The sequence below is a fragment of the Nilaparvata lugens genome, chromosome 12, assembly GCF_014356525.2.
Source record: "Nilaparvata lugens isolate BPH chromosome 12, ASM1435652v1, whole genome shotgun sequence".
In the NCBI taxonomy this organism is placed as follows: Eukaryota; Metazoa; Arthropoda; class Insecta; order Hemiptera; family Delphacidae; genus Nilaparvata; species Nilaparvata lugens.
The window spans coordinates 1,907,101-1,931,147 of NC_052515.1; the positions used below are offsets into that span (position 1 = coordinate 1,907,101).

The 24,047-nt window shown below is 33.4% G+C and overlaps 1 protein-coding gene across 1 annotated transcript; it reads left to right on the forward strand.

The window, feature by feature from the left end:
• Positions 1-1,018: 1,018 nt before the first annotated feature.
• LOC120353911 lies at positions 1,019-8,915 on the forward strand. The gene is made up of 4 exons (XM_039439414.1): positions 1,019-1,220; positions 3,855-4,070; positions 7,096-7,290; positions 8,877-8,915. Exons 1-4 carry the CDS (start codon positions 1,128-1,130, stop codon positions 8,913-8,915), a joined length of 543 nt encoding a protein of 180 aa, XP_039295348.1. The 5' UTR covers positions 1,019-1,127.
• Positions 8,916-24,047: the final 15,132 nt, after the last annotated feature.

The window sequence follows — 24,047 nt, forward strand, 5'->3', positions numbered from 1 at the left end:
GCCTCCTTCATCGCCATATTAGAGCAAAAATCAGACTATAGAATTATCATCATAAATCATCTGACAAGTGATTACACAGATGTGTGGAGAAGCCAGTCTATTGCTGTATTCCATAAGTCTATAGTTCCAATCAGGTACTTGTGGATGAGAATACTGCGTGAGGTCTACTGTTCACAGAACTACTTGTTATGAATAATATTATTCTATAGTCTGATTTTTACTCTCATATTGGCGTATGATGAAGGCTCCTTTTTCCTTTTATATTATCCTTGAAATGCAAAATTTCCAAAAACCTTGTGTATGCGTCGACGAGCAATTAAAAAAGGAACATACCTGTCAAATTTCATGAAAATCTATTTCCGCGTTTCGCCGTAAATGCGCAACATATAAACATTAGAACGTTCAAACATTTAAACATTAAGGGCCGTTTGCACAGTCAAAGCTTAAACTGAATTTAATCAGCTGGTGGCTTAAACTCAAAATGAAACACATTATAACAAACGAGACTTGATACGGATTTAATCCAGTTTAAAATGAAATTTAGTTTAAACTGTCACTGTGCAAACGGCCCTAAGAGAAATGCCAAGCCGTCGACTTGAATCTTAGACCTCACTTCGCTCGGTCAATTAAGCGAGCAATTTCTGTATATCTGTATATATTTTTATATTTAGTTATTTATATTTGGTTATTTATGTCCAACGGATCTCGAAAACGGCTCTAACGATTTTCACGAAATTTGAAACATAGTAGATTATGATATAAAAACCGATTGCACTAGGTCTCTTCCCTGGGAAAACTCACTGAACGACATTGTCTTCTTTGTGTAAAAATTGACGAAGTTCATGTATTCATGTGAATGAATATTTTTGACGAATAAAATATTCTATTTTATTGATACGATACACGACATAGGATACGGTGATACTGATATTTGTCAATCCAGATTAATCGTTGTAGTTTATTGAAAATTTTAAGGTGATTATTTTCACAGATTATAATGAATTTTGTATTTTTTGAAGGATGGACAAGGTAGAAGAAATAGCAATGTATACTCGGGTGATGAGGGAGACAGTATTCTAGAAGGAAGAAATTTGGCTGATAATGTTTCCTCTACCGATCCTCGAGTCATGGAAAAGGAAGATCCAAACTATCCATCTAATGAGGACATGGAGAATTTGCTCAAGAACGAGGAAGAAATTATTCGAGGCTACGAGGATCAGGTATTATTTACTATTCATCAATAGCCTTTCCACGTTTTAGAAATAGTATAAATTCTTAAGCTGTGTTTACACCAAAGTTATTAACAAAATGTTTATTTTTCTGTCCTCATAGATTCTATTATATTGAACATAGCTTATCATACACAAAGTGAATATATTTGTTTGTCAAGTTCCGTTCAATCTAAGGGAATCTATAAGTTATTAACATTTTGTTAATAACTTTGGTGTAAACGCAGCTATAGAAATGAATGCTTACTGTTTCACATGAAAATGACTCGATATAAATCAAATAGAATTTATTGCCAATTTCAATTTAATATAAACTCACAAAACATGAAAAACAAAATTCAGTTTCACACATTGGAAAGTTACTAACAAAATTACAAAAGTTTTCTTTGAAACTAAATAATAAATGATATTGGCATTGCCAGCAAAATAAAGTTTGTGCGCTAGCAACGAGCATTCAGTAAGCAGGGAAAAATAGAAAAATTTACGGTATGAAACAAAAATTTAGCTAACACTTTCAAAGAAAAACGTAATAATGGAGTAGTTCATATCATACACATGATAGTAGTACTTTTTGATGATGATCAAAGTAGTTAAAACCCATCCTGCAGCCCAGCATCCTCACGAAACGTCTCTGCAAACTCTGCAGCAGGTTAATCTGGTACAGATGGTATGGTAACCAGATGGTAGAGCAATATTCCAACACTGGAAGAACAAGAGCCCTGAACAAAGCTAAGAGACTTTCGGGATATCTTCATCATCATTATCATCCACGGCTCTACAATCCAAAACGGATCTTGGCCTCCTCCAGCAATCGCCTCCATTCTACTCTGTCCATGGCAGCTCGTCTCCAATTTCTTACACCAAGCCTCCTTGCATCTTCAGTGACTGAATCCATCCATTTCAGTCTTGGTCGACCAGGGCGTCTTCTTCCTTCCATGTTGTAATTCATTATTCTTTTAGCCGGATATGAGTCATCAGCTCTTTCACATGGCCTGCCCACCTGAGTCTCCCTACTCTGATAATAGCCAGTGCATTGGTGTGGCCGTACATATCATCCAGATCCCTATTCTTTCTTCTGTGCCACACTCCATCAATTTGCACACCACCAAAAATTCGGCGTAGAATCTTTCGCTCGAAAATGTTGATCATATTCTCATCCAGTTTTGTTAGGGTCCATGTCTCACTGGCATAGGTCAGCACAGGCAGAATCAGTGAGCGGTAGATTCTTATTTTTGTTTCTTGGCTCAAATTCCTTGATTTGAAGAGTTTGGCTGAACCGAAGTATGTCATATTTGTAAGTAGGATTCTTCGCCTGATCTCATGTGTTGTTTCATTTTTTGAGTTCACTGAAGACCCAAGGTAGACGAACTCATCAACCACCTCCAAACCACAATCAGCTATCAGGTCAGACTGAGCAGCATTGGACCTTGATGAGACCATGATCTTTGTTTGCTGCTTGTTTACAATCAGTCCCATACTATTTGCTGCCCCTCTCATGCTATTATATGCCTCCATCATATAGGGGACTGATCTGGCTGCAATGTCAATGTCGTCAACATAAGCCAGTAATTGAATTGTCTTATTGAGCAGGACTCCTCTAGTGTCAATTTTGGAGTCTCGTACTACTTTATCCAATGCCACATTGGAAAGCAGACATGCTAAAGCATCACCCTGCCTGAGACCATTGTAAGACTAAATGGATCCGATAGAAGATTCTGTACTCTTACCTGGCATTGGACTGCACTCATAGTCATTTTAACAAGCCTTATAAGTCTATGAGGTATTTCAAGCTCATACATGGCATCATACAGTTTCTGCTTTTTTACACTGTCATATACAGCCTTAAAATCCACAATCCAAAATCCTCGGGGTATATTACTTCCGGTTAGATACCAAATTATCAATCTCTGTTGTTAAATGTTTCATTAATAAATCTCGAATAATTAATGAATAAATAATGGATGGATGATGAATAAACAAGGATACGGAACATTACTACTAGAACCAACATCTTTTCACAATTCTTTTTACATAGCTTTTGTAATATTACATTTTTTCTCGATTGGAATCGAATCTTCAATTCGAGATCTATAAAACTTTATAGTAAATATCAGAGTAATCGATATACGGACAACTTTTTGACTGAGAATTTATCATAAATAATTGTGTTGCTTGTTCCATGGTATCACCGAAAAAACAAACTCTGTAAACAGAGTTAACAGATCATATAGAGGATATATAAAATTAAAATAACAGTTTCAAAATAAAGTTTTATTGAGAACAAATGTAAAATGTGAATTCTAAACTTGTAATTTATAATTTTTTGGTGACGTGTCCGTGAAGTCGTCACTGGTTTGAGTTGTCTTTGCTCTTTACTAGGAGGCCTTCTGAAGATTATAAGTTGGTTTGCTCTGAAAACTGGATTTCTCATTCATAGGTGATAGATCCATTCATAGTTTATCAAGAATCTACCATTTTGGAGCCGATAACTTCCTGTAGGTTAATAGGTGTGAAATGCTATCCAACCTATTTAGGAGAAATTGGTAGCACAGCACTTTCATTTCCGAATTGTATTTCAAGGATATAATAGCTTGATTGATGATGTTTATACAATTTTAATTTCAGATTGAAGCCCTCAAGCAGCGTCTGAAGAGTTTGGAGTCTGAGAAGAATGCTTCCATTTACAAGAACTGTTACTGTTATTGTACCAGTTTGCTTGAGGGCAGTTCTAAGGCACCTGCTCCCAATCCGTCTACTGTTTCTCAAATTGAAAATGTCATCAGCAATCTTCACATGCAACTGAAGGCTAAAGATGAACTTCTCAAAAGTTACACTGATGAGGTTTGTATAATTTTATTCTGTATATATAGTGAGGTCCACGTTATAATGGCAGTGGAGAATGAGAGGAAAACAGCGTTGCAGATTCTCTGCCTTGCCAATGCCTTCTATAGAAGGTAGCTGTTCATTCTTGTTTAAAATAATCAATTTTTTAATGTGTACCTCTGCCATTATAAAGGTGCGTACAGATATACGCGCCTCCAACACGCTCCGCTCATGCTCTGCACTCGCTCCGTAATCGCTCCACGCACACTCTGCACTCGCTCCGGAATCGCTCCAATCATGAACGTTACCGGAGATGTTAGCTCTTCTCGCGTTCCACTCTTGCTCCCCGGTCGATCATCAATAGATCTGCTCGAGTGACGTTCGGTTGCGTAGCAGGGCGAAAGTCTGTACGCACCTTAACGTTTACTTCACAATAGGGTGACACAGAATAACGGGAGATTTTGAAAACATAGTGGGAAGGGAAAAAATGATTTTATTCAAACTAATGCAAAGTTCAAGACTTACCATTTGAGCATTATTAATACCATCTATCACTTTTTGACAATTACTTCTTTAAGATGGCTTCCTTTTGAACGAATACACTCTTGAAATCTGTGTTGACGATTCCTCATTGATCGCTGCAACATCTGCGTTTCCTGGTCCCATGATCTGTCCACCTGCTATTTTCTGTCTCAGATCAAACGTTTGCACAACTTGACCAATAACTGTTGTTGAATCATAACTGACAATTCAAAGTGAAATTAACAATATCCCAGCTGAAATGTTGCAGTAATCAATGAGGAATCTCAACACAGATTTCAAGAGTGTATTCGTGCGGGAGGAAGACAACTTGAAGAAGTAATGGTCAAAAAGTGATAGATGTTATTAATAATTCTCGAATGACAAGTCTTGAACTTTACATTAGTGTGACGTATCGGTCGGTATGCTTTTACAATTGCATTACGTTAAAAGAAAACAATTAATATGTATCACCATTTGTAACCAAGTTATAATTTTTGTAAATATTGGGGGCTCCACCACTTCCCAGATGGGAAGAAGAGTTACAAAGGAGATACATAGCTGAAGATGGTAAAGCAGATATTTTAAAGAAATAAAAAGAAGAAATCATTCTAAGAGCTACAAAATTATTGGTTCACAATATTTAAAAAGAAATAAATTTGAGATTTATAGTTATAATAATAATAATATAATATCGAGTGACCTGGCTGGCTCAGGTCTGGTGTCAGAGTTTTCAGGTCGCAACTGATCAATTTCAGGGCCTCTGACATGACCTAACGACTGATTTATAGTTTAAAAAGTTATATAATTCAGGCTATGAAGAAAATGAAAACAGATTATTATGGAACAAGTCTTTATTTATCTTATATAAAATGAGTTTCTATTTATTTCAATTCGATTAATTTCTGATAATTATTTATTTAATATTATGAGGATTTTCCTCTTAGTTGAAATACTCTACATTTATTTATTATTTTTAAATTCCTATAAGAAAGAAAAACAACATGACATTATAATTTTATAACTACTAAAAGATGAAAATTAATTGAGTACGATACCAATCTCCTTTATGATGACCATCTCGTCAGCTTTGGCTGGAAGGTGAGGTCTAGAGGAAGGTCCAGGTCCTGGCCAGGCAGAATTTGGATGTTCGCGAAGAGCGGCACAAAAAGAGACTGCTCGAAAAAGTGGGAAAATCTAATATGAAAATGCCGGCTGGTGGGGAGAATGGAAAGTTCCACCACTCTGAAGCTCTGCGATTTTTCATTCAGTCAGCGCAATTTGGCTTTCTAGTGATCCTGATTTTATTATTGAAAATTAAAAAGGAAAATAAATTTAAACTTGATGTGCTTGAGGAGCTGTCAAAACCCATGGTTCATGACATTAGTTTGAATAAATCATTTTTGCCCTTCCCACTAACTTTTTATGACGTTTTCAAATGTTCCCGTTATTCTGTGTCACCCATATGATTTGTTCAATGACAGACCAGGATAGCAAACCAATGTTAATCAGGTGCTGACTTTATAACGTTCAATCAATCAATCAATCAATCTCTTTATTCAAAACATACATCAAAATGTACATGAATGCGTCTTTCTTTTTATTTTAAATAATAAAATAAATACAAGTAAAAACAAAATACATCAATATAGGTAGTCTAAATACATAATGAGTGGCACTATAAAATTCTTCATAACTGTATAATTCTAATTCCACGATATACTTTTCCAGTTTGTTTTTAAACCTTGTAATATCTTTTTCATGATTAATCTTAGTAGGAAGGTAAGTGATGAATTTGATGCCATATAGGTCGGGCTTTGTTTGTACTTCTTACTATGTTCTTTGATAATAAAGTTGTTCCTATTTCTTGTATTATAGTCATGCACACTGGTTTGCCTGGGGAATTTGTCTTCATTATTTTTTACGTGTAATATTGTTTTATAAATATAAAGTCCATACACAGTCTTAATTCTAACTTTTTAAAAAATGTCCTGTACGACTCTTGTCTATTTAAAAAATATTTTTCTTACTGCTTCTTTTTGGAGTTTTAATATCCTATTCAAGTTGAATGCACTAGTCCCACCATAAATCTCAATGCCATATGAAATATGAGAGTGGACAGTGGCATAATACACGGATCTCAAAGTTAATAAATTACAAATGGGTGCCAGCCTTCTTAGTGCAAATATTCCTGTACTTACTTTTTTACATACTCTTGATACATGCTCTTAATAATAACGTTATATATTACGTTATAATAGTAACGTTAAATATAACGTTAATCTCATTATAGCAAATATAAAAATTTCCGGAGTCAATAAATCTATTATATTATTAATTTTGTGAAAGGAACAGTTTTGGGCTTTAAGCCTGTTGTTCCTTCCCCAATCATTCATAGTTGAGAATTATATACCTATCAATGTTTAAAAAAATTCGAATTTTCATTCATCATATTATTGTTAATAATATTGTGACTACTCACAGCAGAGTATAAATTATATATTGTTTATTATATGGTTCACAGATAACAGAGCTTGCAATAGAAGATGTAGCACTAGCTCTTGAAGAACGGCAAAATTTAGCAGAGTCAGCAAAATCGAAGAAATGCAAGCAGTGTTCTTCGCGGACTGATATTGAAAGCACCCTTGATAATTATGAACAGTTCATCTCCAACTTACCTCGAGAGCCCGATGAGTCAAAAAGTGATCCTTGTTCACAGGTTTATATTGAATTTTATTTACTTTTATTGAAATTTTGAAAGAGAACTTCCAAAAAAGCCTCAAAAATCATCACAAGTATTGTAGTTCATTTTGTTGAATGTGTGCTGCATCAACATTCAGCATCCAAAGAATATATCAAGCCAAGGATATTTCTTATTGATAAAAGAAGCTTAAGTTTTAAGAGATTTTTTGATAATTATTATTCAAATTAAATGCTGCAAAACAACCCGAAGACTTCTGCTACTGCAAATATTGAAAACAGCTAGATGGAAATTCGATTAGCGCCACCATACAAGAATTATTTGTCAGCCCGGGAATCGAACCCCGTACCTCCCAATTGCCGGTCAGGAAGGCTTACCCTTACACCAAACTGACAATCTCTGGATAGCAGCGCTCATTTTATACAAAGCCATAGCGGCCAACCAGTCAACAGAAGGAATTCTGATTTCAGACTATGCTTTCTAGATATTGTCAGTTTGGTGGTAAGCATTCCTGACCGGCAATTATAGAAGGTACGGGGTTCAATTCCCGGGCTGACAAATATTTTTTGTATAGTAGCGCTCATCGAATTTCCATCTAGCTGTTTACCCTGTTGTCAATATTGCAGTAGCAGAAGTCTTCGGGGTGAATTACAGCATTTAATTAGGATTTTCGTTTAATAATAATTATTAATTAATTAGCATTTGAACAAATGCAACTTCCAATTTATTTCCATCTGTAGAGAATTTTAATTCATTTCGTTGAATTCAAATTTCAAATGTGTGCTGCATCAACTATCAGCATCCAATATCAAGCCAAGGATATTTCTCATAATGCTAAAAAAACCTCAAATTTTAAGAGATTTATTGACCAAGCGAAGTGAGGTCTAAGATTCAAGTCGACGGTTTGGCATTTCTCTTAATGTTTAAATGTTTGAATGTTTAGATGTGTATATGTTTATATGATGCGCATTTACGGCGAAACGCGGTAATAGATTTTCATGAAATTTGACAGGTATGTTCCTTTTTAAATTGCAATTATTACGTATATACAAGGTTTTTGGAAATTTTGCATTTCAAGGATAATATAAAAGGAAAAAGGAGCCTCCTTCATATGCCAATATTAGAGTAGAAATCAGACTATAGAATTATTCATCATAATTTAGCTGACAAGTGATTACACAGATGTGTGGAGAAGCCAGTCTATTGCTGTATTTCTATAAGGTCTACAGTTTCAATCAGGTATTTGTGGATGAGAATACTGCGTGAGGTCTACTGTTCACAGAACTACTATTATTATAGAGAAGATATAGCATAAGAAGATATCCCATGGTATAGGGCGTTTTTGTTCTAAATTCCACTGACAACTCAAGCCAATAGTCCTAGTAGATCTTTTACGTGGAGCTTTATGATGCTGGTAGTCCCTCATACTGTGCCGTTCTTACACTCTTACACTCCCAAATAACACACTAATAATAGACTGTAGTCGACAGTAATCGACTTAAGTTAAAGAATCGGCTTGAAATTTGGATCATACACAACCTGTAACATGGGATATCTACTTATTCTATATTTTCTCCGTGATAATATCCAGTGATCGTCTACAGCAAGCGATTGATGTGTTGATGCAATCGCCGTGCAACTAGAGTCGTTCAGTCATCGCTCAAGAATTTGACCTTGAGGAATCAATGCAACATATTTATGATCCTGTTGAAATTATTATAACTTGTCATTCACAGGTATAATTTTCTGAAAATGAATCATAAATAAATATAATTTTATTGCTATGAAACATGCATGTTATGAGTAACGTCAAATTTACAATAATTTTCAAAATTTACTAATTTTCAAAATACTAGTAGTTCTGTGAACAGTAGACCTCACGCAGTATTCTCATCCACAAGTACCTGATTGAAACTGTAGACCTTATGGAAATACAGCAATAGACTGGCTTCTCCACAGATCTATGTAATCACTTGTCAGCTCATTTATGATGAATAATTCTATAGGCAAGTCTGATTTTTACTCCAATATTGGCGTATGAAGGAGGCTCCTTTTTCCTTTTATATTATCCTTGAAATGCAAAATTTCCAAAAACCTTGTATATATGTCGACGCGCAATTAAAAAAGGAACATACCTGTCTAATTTCATGGAAATCTATTACCGCGTTTCGCCGTAAATGCGCAACATATAAACATTCAAACATTTTAACATTTAAACATTTAAACTTTTACATTTAAACATTTAAACATTAAGAGAAATGCCAAACCGTCGACTTGAATCTTAGACTTCACTTCGCTCGGTCAATTATCAAGTCAATAATAGTTTATGATAAAATATTAAATACTATTATTTTAAATAATTCACATTATTTAAAGCTAAAGGTCGTGAAATTCGAGTTTTAAATACTCAACAATAAAATAAAAGGGATGTAATAAAATACTAAATACTATTACTTTGAATAATTTACATTATTTAAAGTTGAAGGTAATGAATTTCAAGTTTACAATACTCGTTAATAGAATAAAAAGGACTTTTGACCAACCCAAAATATAATTTTCTTCTGAACAAGTGGAACGGAGCTTCTGGCAGTCTTAAATTAATAACATCCACATAACTATTCTTCGACTTGGATAATCTGCAAATCAGAATGTCAATATGTCCATTTCCCCTTGTATAATGTCTATTAGTGAGGTCCTCGTTATATTGACAGTGTTTGATCAGCAATGGTATTGCTATCCTTGTCTATCATTCAACAAAGCAGATAGCGCTATCTCTTTCTCACTTCCTCTGTTGCCAGATCGTCTTTTAACAATGTAGAATTAATAATGAAAATTCATTATGAAATTATTGAAAAAGTATAATTTCTTGCTTAATAAAATATAATTGATAATTTTAAACGAGAATTAACAGTCAATATAACATCAATAAACCTGTATCATAGAGAAACAATAGCTTGAGTAGATATCCCATGATATAGGTCGTTATGTCGCAACTTTCACTGTTATCTCAAGCCGATAGTCCACGTATTTCTTTCCTGAGAAGCTTTATGACGCTGATGTCTCTCATATTGTGCCGTTCATACACTCTCACACCAACAAAACAGTAAAAATCTACAATAATCGATAGTAATCGACTTGAGATAACAGTAAAAGTTGCGACATAAACGCCCTATACCATGGGATATCAAGTTACGCTATTGTTTCTTTATGCCTGTATCAGCTACCGTCTATAGAAGGCATTGACAAGACAGAGGATCGGAAACGTTGTTCTGCTATCTTTCTCCACTCCCATTATACAGTGGGGCCTCACAACTACTCATAAGGAGTTCGCCCAGTCAAATCTATAGATTATGATTTGTGAATGTATTGGTACAAAACTAAAATAATGATCTCCAGTTGCAGAGTGAAGATATGTGAGTTGAACAAAAGATGCTATGAAATTTGTTCTTATTGAAGCATTCGGTCCCTCATGATGTGACTACATATTAATAAATGAAGATGGAAATATCACACTCAGAAAAGGAAAGGAAATCGGTCAAGCAATGGAGAATCTCATTTCAGCCTTCACGAGAAAAATGTCAACAGAATGAAAATCTTGATCACAATAGTTGATTACCTTATATATATTTCTCTATATATGATATGATGTAGTAGTTTTAGTTTTTTGGGAAATAAACATTATATGATATATTTAACTATATCATAATATAGAGAAATATATATAAGGTAATCAACTATGTGATCAAGATTTTCATTCTGTTGACATTTTCTCGTGAAGGCTGAAATGAGATTCTCCATTGCTTGACCAATTTCCTTCCTTTTCTCTTTTTTCAGAGTGTGATATTTCCATCTTCATTTATAATTATGTAGTCACATCATGAGGGACCGAATGCTTCAATAAGAACAAATTTCATAGCATCTTTTTGTTCAACTCACATATCTTCACTCTGCAACTGGAGATCATTATTTTAGTTTTGTACCAATAGGTGAGAGAAAAATTTGAAAAAATATCAAAACTACTCAAACTAAATTTTAGTTATAGTCCGCACGATACATGGAAGTTTGCAACTGTGTTTCTTAATGAGTTTACCTATTCATCATGACCAGCCCTCCCCTCCCCGGAATGAAGAATATGAAGAAAACTCAGTACAGTAATTACAAAAAGAAGTACAGTGATCTGATTTTTTGACGGTAAAGGTATTGTTGACGGCCTGACGGTAAAGTAGGAAAGACGTTCCGCGTAAATTACCCCTGAATGTGAGCAGAAAAAATGATATTAAGTTTGTTTCCATTATAATGTAGTGTTAGTATGCAATGGGTCTTGCAATACCTGGCAATACATTGTCATTTGTGATAAAGAATCAATAAAGTATTATGGGGTGTTCTTACAATCACTTAACCTTACATCAACCTTGGCCACCCCAAAAATATATTCTATATTCGCCACTGAATCGATTATATTGTAAATACTTTAATTCGTTCATTCACTCGTATTGATTTAATGTCGTATCATATTATATTTATGTTTAACCTCGATCAACTTATGTTTGATTTGTAAGTTCAATAAACTATTATTTTATCGGCATCTATCTTGTTAATGTTTGTGTTTCCCCAACTCTGCTAACTTGTTTCTATAGTGAGGTGCACGTTATAATGGCAGTGGAGAAAGATAGGAGAACAACGTTGCCAAACCTCTGTCTTTTCAATGCCTTCTATAGACGGTAGCTGATACAGGTTAATTGATGCAATATTAACTTTTTGTATAGTTGAGAAGTTGATATTGTGGTAATTATTCATATTAAATGGAAGAGACTAAGAAATTGTCAAAAAAACCACAGATTTATTGATACTTTATTAATGATTTATAGTAATAACCGAAACCGGTCTTTCTAAGTATCAATAAATCTGTAGATTCTTGACAATTTCTTAGTCTTTTTCATTTAATGCAATATTAACGGATCATTGTCGTTGAAAATAGTCAATTATATTCTATTAAGCAAGAAATTATATTTTTCAATCATTTCCTAATGAATTTAATGTTCAAGATGAAATATTTTGTTAATTATTATTTCGAATTGTTAATAATGACGATCTGGCCACAGAGCAAAGCGAGAAAGAGATATCGCTATTCGCTTTGTTGGATGAAAGACAAGGATAACAATACCATGCTAATCAAACACTGCCATTATAATGTGGACCTCACTTTAGATGCATACATTATTTTAATATACTCATTTATAACGTACTAAATATTAGAACGTTTTCTAATATTTAGTACGTTATAAATGAGTATATTAAAATAATGTATGCATCTAAAGTGAGGTCCACATTATAATGGCAGTGTTTGATTAGCAATGGTATTGCTATCCTTGTCTATCATTCAACAAAGCGAATAGCGCTATCTCTTTCTCGCTTTGCCCTTCGGCCAGATCGTCATTAGAATTAACAATTCGAAATAATAATTAACAAAATATTTCATCTTGAACATTAAAATTCATTAGGAAATGATTGAAAAATATAATTTCTTGCTTAATAGAATATAATTGACTATTTTCAACGACAATGATCCGTTAATATTGCATTAAATGAAAAAGACTAAGAAATTGTCAAGAATCTACAGATTTATTGATACTTAGAAAGACCGGTTTCGGTTATTACAATAAATCATCAATAAAGTATCAATAAATCTGTGTTTTTTTGACAATTTCTTAGTCTCTTTCATTTAATATGAATAATTACCACAATATCAACTTCTCAACTACACAAAAAGTTAATATTGCATCAATTAACCTGTATCAGCTACCGTCTATAGAAGGCATTGAAAAGACAGAGGTTTGGCAACGTTGTTCTCCTATCTTTCTCCACTGCCATTATAACGTGCACCTCACCATAGTAACAAGTTAGCAGAGTTGGGGAAACACAAACATTAACAAGATAGATGCCGATAAAATAATAGTTTATTGAACTTACAAATCAAAACATAAGTTGATCGAGGTTAAACATAAATAATATGATATGATATGATATGACATTAAATCAATACGAGTGAATGAACGAATTAAAGTATTTACAATATAATCGATTCAGTGGCGAATATAGAATATTTTTTTGGGGTGGCCAAGGTTGATGTAAGGTTAAGTGATTGTAAGAACACCCCATAATACTTTATTGATTCTTTATCACAAATGACAATGTATTGCCAGGTATTGCAAGACCCATTGCATACTAACACTACATTATAATGGAAACAAACTTGATAAATATCATTTTTTCTGCTCACATTCAGAGGGTAATTTACGCGGAACGTCTTTCCTACTTTACCGTCAGGCCGTCAACAATACCTTTACCGTCAAAAAATCAGATCACTGTACTTCTTTTTGTAATTACTGTACTGAGTTTTCTTCATATTCTTCATTCCGGGGAGGGGGGTGTCCCCTTGAGCGTGATAAATAGGTAAACTCATTAAGATACACAGTTGCAAAACTTCCATGTATCGTGCGGACTATAGCTGAAATTTAGTTTGAGTAGTTTTGATATTTTTTCAAATTTTTCTCTCAACCTATTGGTACAAAACTAAAATAATGATCTCCAGTTGCAGAGTGAAGATATGTGAGTTGAACAAAAAGATGCTATGAAATTCGTTCTTATTGAAGCATTCGGTTCCTTATGATGTGACCACATAAAAAATGAAGATGGAAATATCACACTCACAAAAGAAATGGAAATCGGTCAAGCAATGGAGAATCTCATTTCAGCCTTCACGAGAAAAATGTCAACAGAATGAAAATCTTGATCACAATAGTTGATTACCTTATATATATTTCTCTATATTATAATATAGTTAAATATATTCATAAATAAATGTTTATTTCCCAAAAAACTAAAACTACTACTGAATGAAAAAGACTAAGAAATTGTCAAAAAACCACTGATTTTTTCTGAAAATCAGTGGTTTTTTGACAATTTCTTAGTCTTTTTCATTCAATATGAATAATTACCACAATATCAACTTCTCAACTACACAAAAAGTAAAACTACTACATCAATTACAGAAAATATTAGATAGTTTACAATTACATACAATAGTTAGTTTCAGAAACTTCTTATAATGTGTCTTCTACTAGTGTTTTCTGTGTGGAAATTGACCTACTCCACTTACCTACGGTAAGCATAAGTTTTTATGATGCATTGTTGGAGAGTTATAAGCCCTGAAAGAGCAAAACATAAAACCTGTTATTTCAACAATTACACACATTCAAGAGCGAATATCTCGGGAACTGTTGGGAATATCAGAAAATTCCATTAAACAAAAAGTATAGAGAATTTATCAAGCTTCATTTTTGAATAGTCTGTTATGTAAGTTGAACGCATTGTTCTCAAGATATGAGCGTGGAAGCAAAACGCTGCAAAATGCAACTTTTAAACCACCATCATCCCCTTGGCACATGAGTTAGGAATGGGGACTTTTGATATGTTCTCCTCCCAACTAGTCTCAACAAAGCTGCTAAGTCAAAAATTTTGTTTGAAACATTCCCTCCAAATTCCTTAGTCAATTGGTCTGTTGTTGCAAAAATGGAGATTTCACACTCAACACTAAAGCTGCTGCAAAAGGTGTAGGGAAATTCGTAAAAGCGTGAAATTATACATCAAATTGAAGAGATTTCAATGCTCTATAAGCTCATAATCAGCATGGATATTTTCCATCGATTTTTAAAAAGTTATAAGAGCAAAAATAGAGAAACATTGGTGCCAAACGTGTTTTTTCAAAAATGTCACACCTTTAAGAGCGGATATCTCGAAAACTAGAGGAGATATATAAAAAAATGTTTTAGAATGAATATTGTAGGAAATTATATAAGCTTCAATTTGTTATATGACAGTCAAGTCCTTAAGATACACAGTTTATGATTTTTATGCGAGAAACCAAAAAATGGTACCTTTAAACCACCCCCACCCATTTATCACAGGGGGAAGGGGTGGGGACTTTCGATATGTTTACCTCCTTACTACCCTTAACAGAACTGTGGGGTCAAAAATTGTCTTCCAAACATTTCCTTCTATACCCTTTTTTGAGCATTCATTGCCGGAACTGATATAATATGTAAATATAGCTTTATGAGCTTGAAAATCATATTTCAGTGATTCGGAACCCAGCTTACTGAAGGTCTATCCTTATAGTCATAAATATCATGAAATACTGTCTCAACGATAGCTCATATCAAAAAATTGTAGTGCACTTAACTTGTAGATCAGAACATTATCTACAAATAATGTCCAGAGTCAGAATTTGAGTAAAATGAAAAATTCTATAAGATGATGCATCAGTTTTATAGGAATAACGTCTCAACGGTGGCTCATATCGTAAAACTGTAGAGGAAATCAATTGTAGAGTGGAATATTATCTACAAATAATGTTCTGTTCACTTTCTCCGTTAATTGTTAGATACATGCAGAATTGGGAAAACGAAAAAAAAATTCAGGTGTACCAGTTTTTTTAAATACTGTCTGAACGGTAGCTCAAATTGAAATTTTGTTTGAGACATGAATTATAGATCCAATTATTATCTAGAAATTGTGTTTAGTGAAATTTTGTCGTAGAATTAAGCGTTAATCGGCAATTTGAAATAAAAGAAGTGGTTGCGCCATTAGGAGACAAATCCTTTGGGCCATTGAAAGCCAACTGATCCAGCCAGCCACGCCGAGTTGAGACAATTTTGAGAGTAAGCTAGTTTCAGTTCATTATTATAACTAGCTACTTCATTGTATGAATAATCGAACTTTGCTAAGGGAATATTAAATTTGAAATTGAGATTTCAATTTTTCTATTGTGTGAACATAACCTAAAAGTTTCTGTTCAATTATGTTTTATAGGTAAAAAAAAGTTTGTGACATTGAGTTTTGGCTTTTGAATAGTAACATGTTAATATTATTTGTAATGTGTTGATCATTTTGGGTAATAATCAATGAAAAGTTGAAATAATCGCACGTTTGAGACAAAGACCTTAAAGATGCATAGACTCACATACAGCGCTAGTGTCGTACTTGGAATTGAAATCCGCCATTGAGGGGGCAACACAAAGATTATTACATACCAATGCCACCAATGCCTTTGTGATCTATTGTATTACAAATATATATAGATATAATACTCGTGCTAAAATACCCCAATGGCGGCCTTCAATTTCAAGTAAGAGCTATCATTGGGAAGACATAGGCATTGTGGGTCTATATCTCTTCAAGGTCTTTGGTTTGAGATATCTCACTTATGAGGTACCTATAGTGAGGTCCACGTTATAATGGCAGTATTATATTATAGGTGTTGCTATCTTTGTCTAATTTTTGACAAAACAGATAGCACTATCCTTTTTTAGCTCCGTAACGTTGCCAACTCCGTCTTTAACAATGTCGAAACGCTGTTCTCTCATCTTTATCTTTTGCCGTTATAACGTAGACCTCATAATTTTGGGGTGCATACCAACTGACCCAATTCCCATTTGACCCAACCTACCACTTGACCCAATTTTTTTAAATCGAGAAAAGCCGCGAAACCACTTGACCCAATAGACATCTGACCCAATATACCATTTGCCCCAATATTATAAACATCACAAAACCATCTGACCCAACTACTGTGTTGCGCTCTCGTGGCATAGTTTATGGTGCGCAAAACATCAATGCCTTCTTGATGAGTGGTACTCCTTCGACAGCCATGACAGTTGACATTCCGATATTTTCTGGTAGATGTCAGGACGGTCAAGACTAACCTACTTATGTGGTGACATTTGGTACTACATTTTCAGTATTGTTTTCAAAAGCGGGAATCATAATTATTTTCAAAGTTGACTGCTTGAACTGTATTTCAGAATTATTGAACTGCCTTGATGGAATTAGAAAATGCCTTGATGGAAGATTAAATGCATTAATTATTATTTGAAGCTACAGTAGTTTAAAATATTGGAAATTTCAGTCCACGAGAAACACTTGATGATGTCTTGTTTAAAGATTAAAATATGGTAGGTAGAATACTAATAAAAATCAACAATATATACTCTTGTGAAAATAGAGTAGTATCTATTATGTTTCAATCTCTGCTATGTGAATTAGTAAACATTGAAATAGAATCTATCCATTCTAGAGCTAGAATATAAAATAATAATGAATAAAATGGCAATGTCGTTTCATTTATTCACCCATTAATCACCATGATCCTGAATTTGACCTTGGATAAAATTCAGTGAAATAGGCATAGTCTGTCCAAGCAAAGAAGACCCTCTGGAAAGATGGGAAATTGACTCAAGCTCGGTCAATATTGGTTCAAAAATTATCAATTTGACCTAAAATTGTAGGAAACAATTTGATCCACTATTAAGACCACATTTATAATGGAAATTTGATCTCATTTGCTATGTATCTTCTATAATATAACAACAAATAAATGGCCAACAATGGTCAATAGTAAATTTATTAATAATCATTACAAAGTAAAGTTTTATTTATCAGCAATGATGTGCAGATCTATGTCTGGTAGGGTATCTAACAAGAATGAGAAAAATAAGAGTTTCATGAGCTGAACCTTGTTCAGTTGACAATATGATCTTACAGCTGAAATCGTAAGTATATTCATTAGTCTATATTGTATCACTCCGGACTTGGCAATTTGTATTGAGACAGCTAGGCTGCTTTCATATTGTTGTATTTTGTCGTTTTGTTGCATGTATTAATGTATTAAGCCTCATGTTTTGAATTTTGTCCCTACATATGTTTATTATAATCTTGAATATTGGGCATATGATATTATAAAGATGAATTTGAAAACATGAGGCTTAATAATGCAACAAAACGACAAAATACACCAATGTGAAAGCAGCCCTAGGTTTGAACTGGCTCTTATTGGTTGATCCGTATAGCCTACTGTATCCGTATATTCACAATGTAGGTAAACATCAAACATCATCATTCACTCACTCATCATCATCATCATCACCTTTGCTTAAAATACTTGCTATCAAGTCGCAATTGTAACAATAAATTTTAAAAAACTGGAGATGTCCAATGAAAGATACCAAAAAAAGTGTTAGGCCTATGATTTTATGGTAGCACAACTGGCGCGGTAAGGAGGATAGATTCAATTGGGTATATTTACTAAAGCTGAAGAAACAGTTCCGATATGCCTCAGCAGAGAATATGTGGACAGATAATGGGATTGATGTGAACTATTTAAAGCAAAATTGTATAGAGCTGATACATAACTTATATATAAATGTGGTAATATTAAGCCTGCAATTCAGATGTGGGTAGAGCCGTACATTCCCAATCCTCTCCCAGATACACGAAATTGAATCCAAATTTTGTTTTGGGTGAGCAATTCAAATACGTATGGATTGGCTTTCTAAAAAATTCGATGTTTAACCCAACTGAGATTAGCTGGTAGGCCTAATCTGGTTATGTTCTTATTTGTTGAAGAAAAGGGTATTTGGATAAATTGTAAAGAAAACTGTCCAATATATGCAATTTGCAAACTGACTAAACAGTAGAACACTTCTTATTGGTCTGTCCAATGTATAATCACATAAGAGACAATTCATTGCTAAATTTATACAGAATATTATATTGTGAATGACGAAGATAAAGCAACGGTACTCTTGTCCAACTTGAGTGTAGACAAAATAAACTCTGTGTACATTTTACTGTGGAAGCAGTTCGAACAAGATCAGAGATATTGAGCCAACAGTGATATTATAAACAATATATTTATACAATTGAAGATATTACATTGAATTGATGTAAATATTTTACGTGACTTGTTATATTCGTTGTATTGTTTGTATGCATGATTTTTCACTATGACATGTGTTTGTAACGATTTGTATGGGGCATAGCATAGCTCCGATTGCAAATAAACTTATTTATTTATTATTTATTCATTAGCCTAATATAAGTCTATATTGTGTTCATGGATACGGTCAATAAAGTGAAATATAGACAATCTGAACTTTTCAAACAATCTCTGGGCATATAACTTGGACCTAATGCTATGAAGATAGGCAGAGATAGTGAATAGGTTTTGGAATATTTGAGATTTTTTATATACATTAAATCTATTGTATCATTCATTCTCTTCTGATTGGATCTATGAAGAAGGAATAATAAATGCTTCCTATTTAAAATATGATTCGCAGTACAATTATTAATTATTTTTTTTATTTTAGCATTATATGTTTCAGCTCATAAGAGTCATTTCCAAATGCAACTGAGTTGCATAAAATAAAAATAATTTCAAAAGAGTATCGTGATTCATATTTTAAATAGAAAACTTTGATAACTAGCCCTAAGAAAAAGGAAATCAGGAATATTGAAATAGAGCCAGGAAGGGGCCCAATTTTTTTTTTTTGGGGGGCTATAGGTAAGTACCGATTACGGCACTGCTCAGACTTCATTGACTTTGAGCATGTCTGTTTGAAAAATGTACGTATTGCATGCTGTAATAGAGCCTATTATATATAATAGAATAGTTGTATGATATTGCCTGTCAACTCTATCCGATTGATAATAATTTTTTCCATATACCGTATTTCATTTACATCTACTGTCTGACCGGGGAACAGATTTTGATAACAGCACAATCACATTGATAAGCCCTTCCCGTCTTTTGGAGGAGACAATCAGCATAATCCCTCTCATTACTCACACACAGACCTAAATAGGAGCCCATGTGGGCACCCTCAGAGAGAAAATTTCCTATACGAAGCTATTTCTGAATTCTGTCAATCTTTCTCAATATTCCTCATGAAAAAGTATTTTGTCGGTCGGTAATAACATAGTGGATCGTACTAGAAAATTGAAAGTTCTACTCGATTTTAACATTTGAGCCGCCAAAAATTTAACCGCAATCTTGGATTCGCCATATGAAAGTTTATTTTTACAACGTTTTTCTCAACCCGCTTTCTTGTTTGTTTGTCCGCGAAATCTTTCAACTCAAATTTCGACCATTTATCGGCAATCTATAGTTCTGAAACTTTACATATAGATCAGAACCAGATGACAATGCAATATTATAATAATTTGATGATGATTTAAAGAGCTTCTTGAGTAATTTCAATAAAATATTATAAAATTTGACAGAATTGAGTTAACTGGTCAGGACTGGGAAATTAAATTTCAAGATAATCCATCAGCTGAATGATGAAAATTAAACTTTCAAAAAAATGAAAATGATAGCAGCTGGTTGACTTGTGATTCTGTGAATGTAGGATAACCAACCTTTGCACTATAAAGATTGGTCAACATGAAAGATCCAGAGCATATTTTTTCAAATAAAATAAATATTCATGCACTAATTGGACGATTATCAATTCAATTATTCATTTTACATTATTTTAATTGGATAATTTGATTATACCATTAAACTTCAACTCTTTTTATTAAAATATAAAATTTTTATGCTGGTAAAATGTGTAACAGTGCTAACCCCAAAATGGATTTGCCATGTCAGATCGGTTACCGACCATGAAGAATTGCTATTATCTCAGTTAGTGGAATGGTACAAAACATTTCCTTTGTAGTAGTAAAATGTCTTCATTTATTCACCAAACATATTACAATGAATGCAATTATTATACAAAAAATAACAAAACAAAATAAAAAAATATCAGATTATTACATTATTTTAAAATTAATAAAAATAAGACATAATCTTGGCATAGCCAGGAAGGCTGTCTGCCAGGAGTCAAATCAAGTTCAAGTCAAGTCAAATCAAGTTTATTTCATCCATCAGATATAAATTTACATAATTTAAATTGTAATCACTGGGTGAGAAGATGAAGGAGGCAAGGATGAGGTGGTTTGGTCATGTACAGAGAAGGGAGGAAGATTATGTGGGGCGGAGGGTGCAGGATTTGGTTTTGGATGGAGTGCGAGGTCGTGGTAGACCAAAGATGAGATGGAAAGACAGAATAGCAGCATACATGCAGGAGAACGGTTGGAGGAGAGAGGAACATTGGACAGGGTGTTGTGGAGAAGCAGAATACGAAGAAGGTATGCTGACCCCATTTAAATGGGATAAAGGCAAAGGCAAAGAAGAAGAAGAAATTGTAATCACTTATTATAAATACATTCCATCATAATCAATATTATTACCACATATTTTCTACAGAATACTTTACTTATTTCTACAGAATCGAATTACACTAATTTATATTACTAGACTACAATCTTCATTTATAATTATTACACATATATATTTCCCTGTAGCCTACAGATGGATGTAAGAGCTCACATAATGATTTATTACAAGTGTTGTCTCGTCTCGTATCGTGATCTGGACCCGGGATCCTAGAAGCAAGGAGGATTTGGACATGAAGGTAGGCCTATGTTATTGTGCACTTAGCCATTTAAATTGTTCAACTTGCTACCCGACGCCAGACAACCCCAAAAGGTTCTCGATGTAATTGATACAGTCCACAAACCAGAGGGCTGTTTGAGCCAGCCTCTGTCGAATAAACAATACCATTAACCTGTTCTCATTTTTCACTATATTACGACAATATAAATCCAAAATTGAATTCTACATCTATACATGGGGCAGCACAACAAAAAATGTTCTAGAGTTTCTAATTCCCCGTAATTACAAATAGGGCAGTTTCTAGTAGAGTTAATACAAACTCCTCTATTCTTAAACAGGTATACTCCCTTGTCTGATGCTAGTCGCAGCTGGGTTAGAATTCTAGTTTTTGCAAATGGTATATTCATCCTAAGCTGCTCTCCTAGATTTAAAAGAGGATAGCTCCCAAATAGCCTCAGCTGATGTTATGATGAATGGAAAGACTGTAGTAATTGCATGCAATGAACTCTTCAGCTGACTGAATCATAGCAATTTTTTTCTTATGCACTTTCAATATTATTCTTATATCCTGAAAAAGGACGAAGGAGTGATTCAATTTTGTTGTCCAATGAACTTGACCTGTGGAAAGGTTCGAAGAATATGCGTTCAAAATTTGAAGCTGATTGATCAATTCTTGCGAAAGTTAATTGTAGAACATACACACATACAGAAGATTTTGGCCTTTAGTAAGTCAAGTGAGAACTCACTAACGCTCGTTCAATAAAAATGTAATTAAACTTCCAGTAGACCTATTGAAATAAATGTAAAATGAAAAATTTCTTTTGAAGGTACCATACTATTCAAAATATTAACTAAACTATATCGATGTTGAATCTGTATACCGTATTTAACATCGCATAAAATATTGGTATAGAACAATATCATAATATCACTTAAGCCCTGCACACACACATCGATTTTTGTTCGTACGATATTTTGCCGTCCTTATGAATTCTATCAGATTAAACGGATTGACAAACATCATCTGTTTGAAATCATCTGTTTAATCTAATAGAATTTACAAGGACGGCAAAATATCGTATGGACAAAAATCTATCTGTGTGTGTGTAGCTAGCCTTACAGTACTATAATACAAATTTACAGTACATAATGTGGCATTCAAGTACTGTAGTGAGGTCCACGATAAATGACAGTGGAAAAAGATAGGAGAACAACGTTGCCGATTCTCCGCCTCACCATTGCCTTCTATAGATAAAATAAGATTGAGTATTTCGAACAGGAATAAACAGCTAATATTACATATGATTTAGATGTGACATATGATTTAAATTACATATTAATTTCCGATGTTATTATATTATAATTTTGCAAATTACAACGTTGGGTCCAGACAAGGTAAACTGGAAAAGCTTCAATTATTCAGTTTTGGAGTGATTTTACCTTTGTTGTGAACGAAATTAAGCATGCATTATTCCATGTAATATTGATCTCACAACTTTTTTATATCTGATCTTGAAGGTGTGACATAATTGGTAAAAAAACCGTTCGCCTCTAATTTTTTTGCTTTTTGTTCTTATAATTAGAAAAAGTTGGAAAAAACATTCTGATTATAAGCTTATAGAGCATTAATCTTTACAGTTTGATGTTTAATTTAACAATCATCGCTTGGACTATAAGTTATATTATACACTCTTCGCAGAGGTCAATAACGGCTACTCTCTGTTTGAGCAATTTCCAATTTTCAAACATTGCTTTTAAACATAGCGCTCTCAGAAGATTCAAATTAAATATTTCATATGAAAGAAAATAAGTTGATAATATAATTATTTGATAATTTTCCAGGTAATTTGAAAAATTCATTCAACAGATGAAAATGTTTATTGCTGGTAATCTTTAAAAATATTTATATTTCTACATCACTGATTAGACAGCTGAGCACGTACCAGACAGTGACTAACCGATCACCTGGAGAAAGCAGACGACAATATCAGAGGTTCCCAGTACCCAGTGAGTGAGTGATGTCAAAGTTAGTTGATCATTTTATTCGTAAAATTATATGCTAGTGCATTAATTATCATGTTTAATTCAATTTGTAAGTTTTTAATTACATCAATTGATAATTTAGTTTTCAGTAATGAGATATACTACAGAGTAAACTTTTTCCTACGCTAATTCATGGTTTGAAGGTTAGTTGAAGTCACTTTTTCTTTCAAGTGTAAATATTCAACTCTTAAACTAACTTAATTCTTTTGAAGCATTCATTTTAGCCGGTTGTTATTTGTTTTTCATCCAAGTCTAGATATATTCAGTTTTTTAAACTGCCTATAATCAATATATAATGATTTTTTATTTCAAGGTACCGTACTTGTTAGCTTTTTAATTAACTATTTGAGCCAGCTTTCTCAAATAGTTTAAAATTTGATATCTTAAAAAT

Coding starts and splice junctions, on each gene's coding strand:
- LOC120353911 (XM_039439414.1), top strand. CDS start 1,128: ATGGAAAAGGAAGATCCAAACTATCCATCTAATGAGGACATGGAGAAT. Junction 4,071..7,095: donor TCAAAAGTTACACTGATGAG/GTTTGTATAATT, acceptor TATGGTTCACAG/ATAACAGAGCTTGCAATAGA. Junction 7,291..8,876: donor AAAGTGATCCTTGTTCACAG/GTTTATATTGAA, acceptor GATCGTCTACAG/CAAGCGATTGATGTGTTGAT.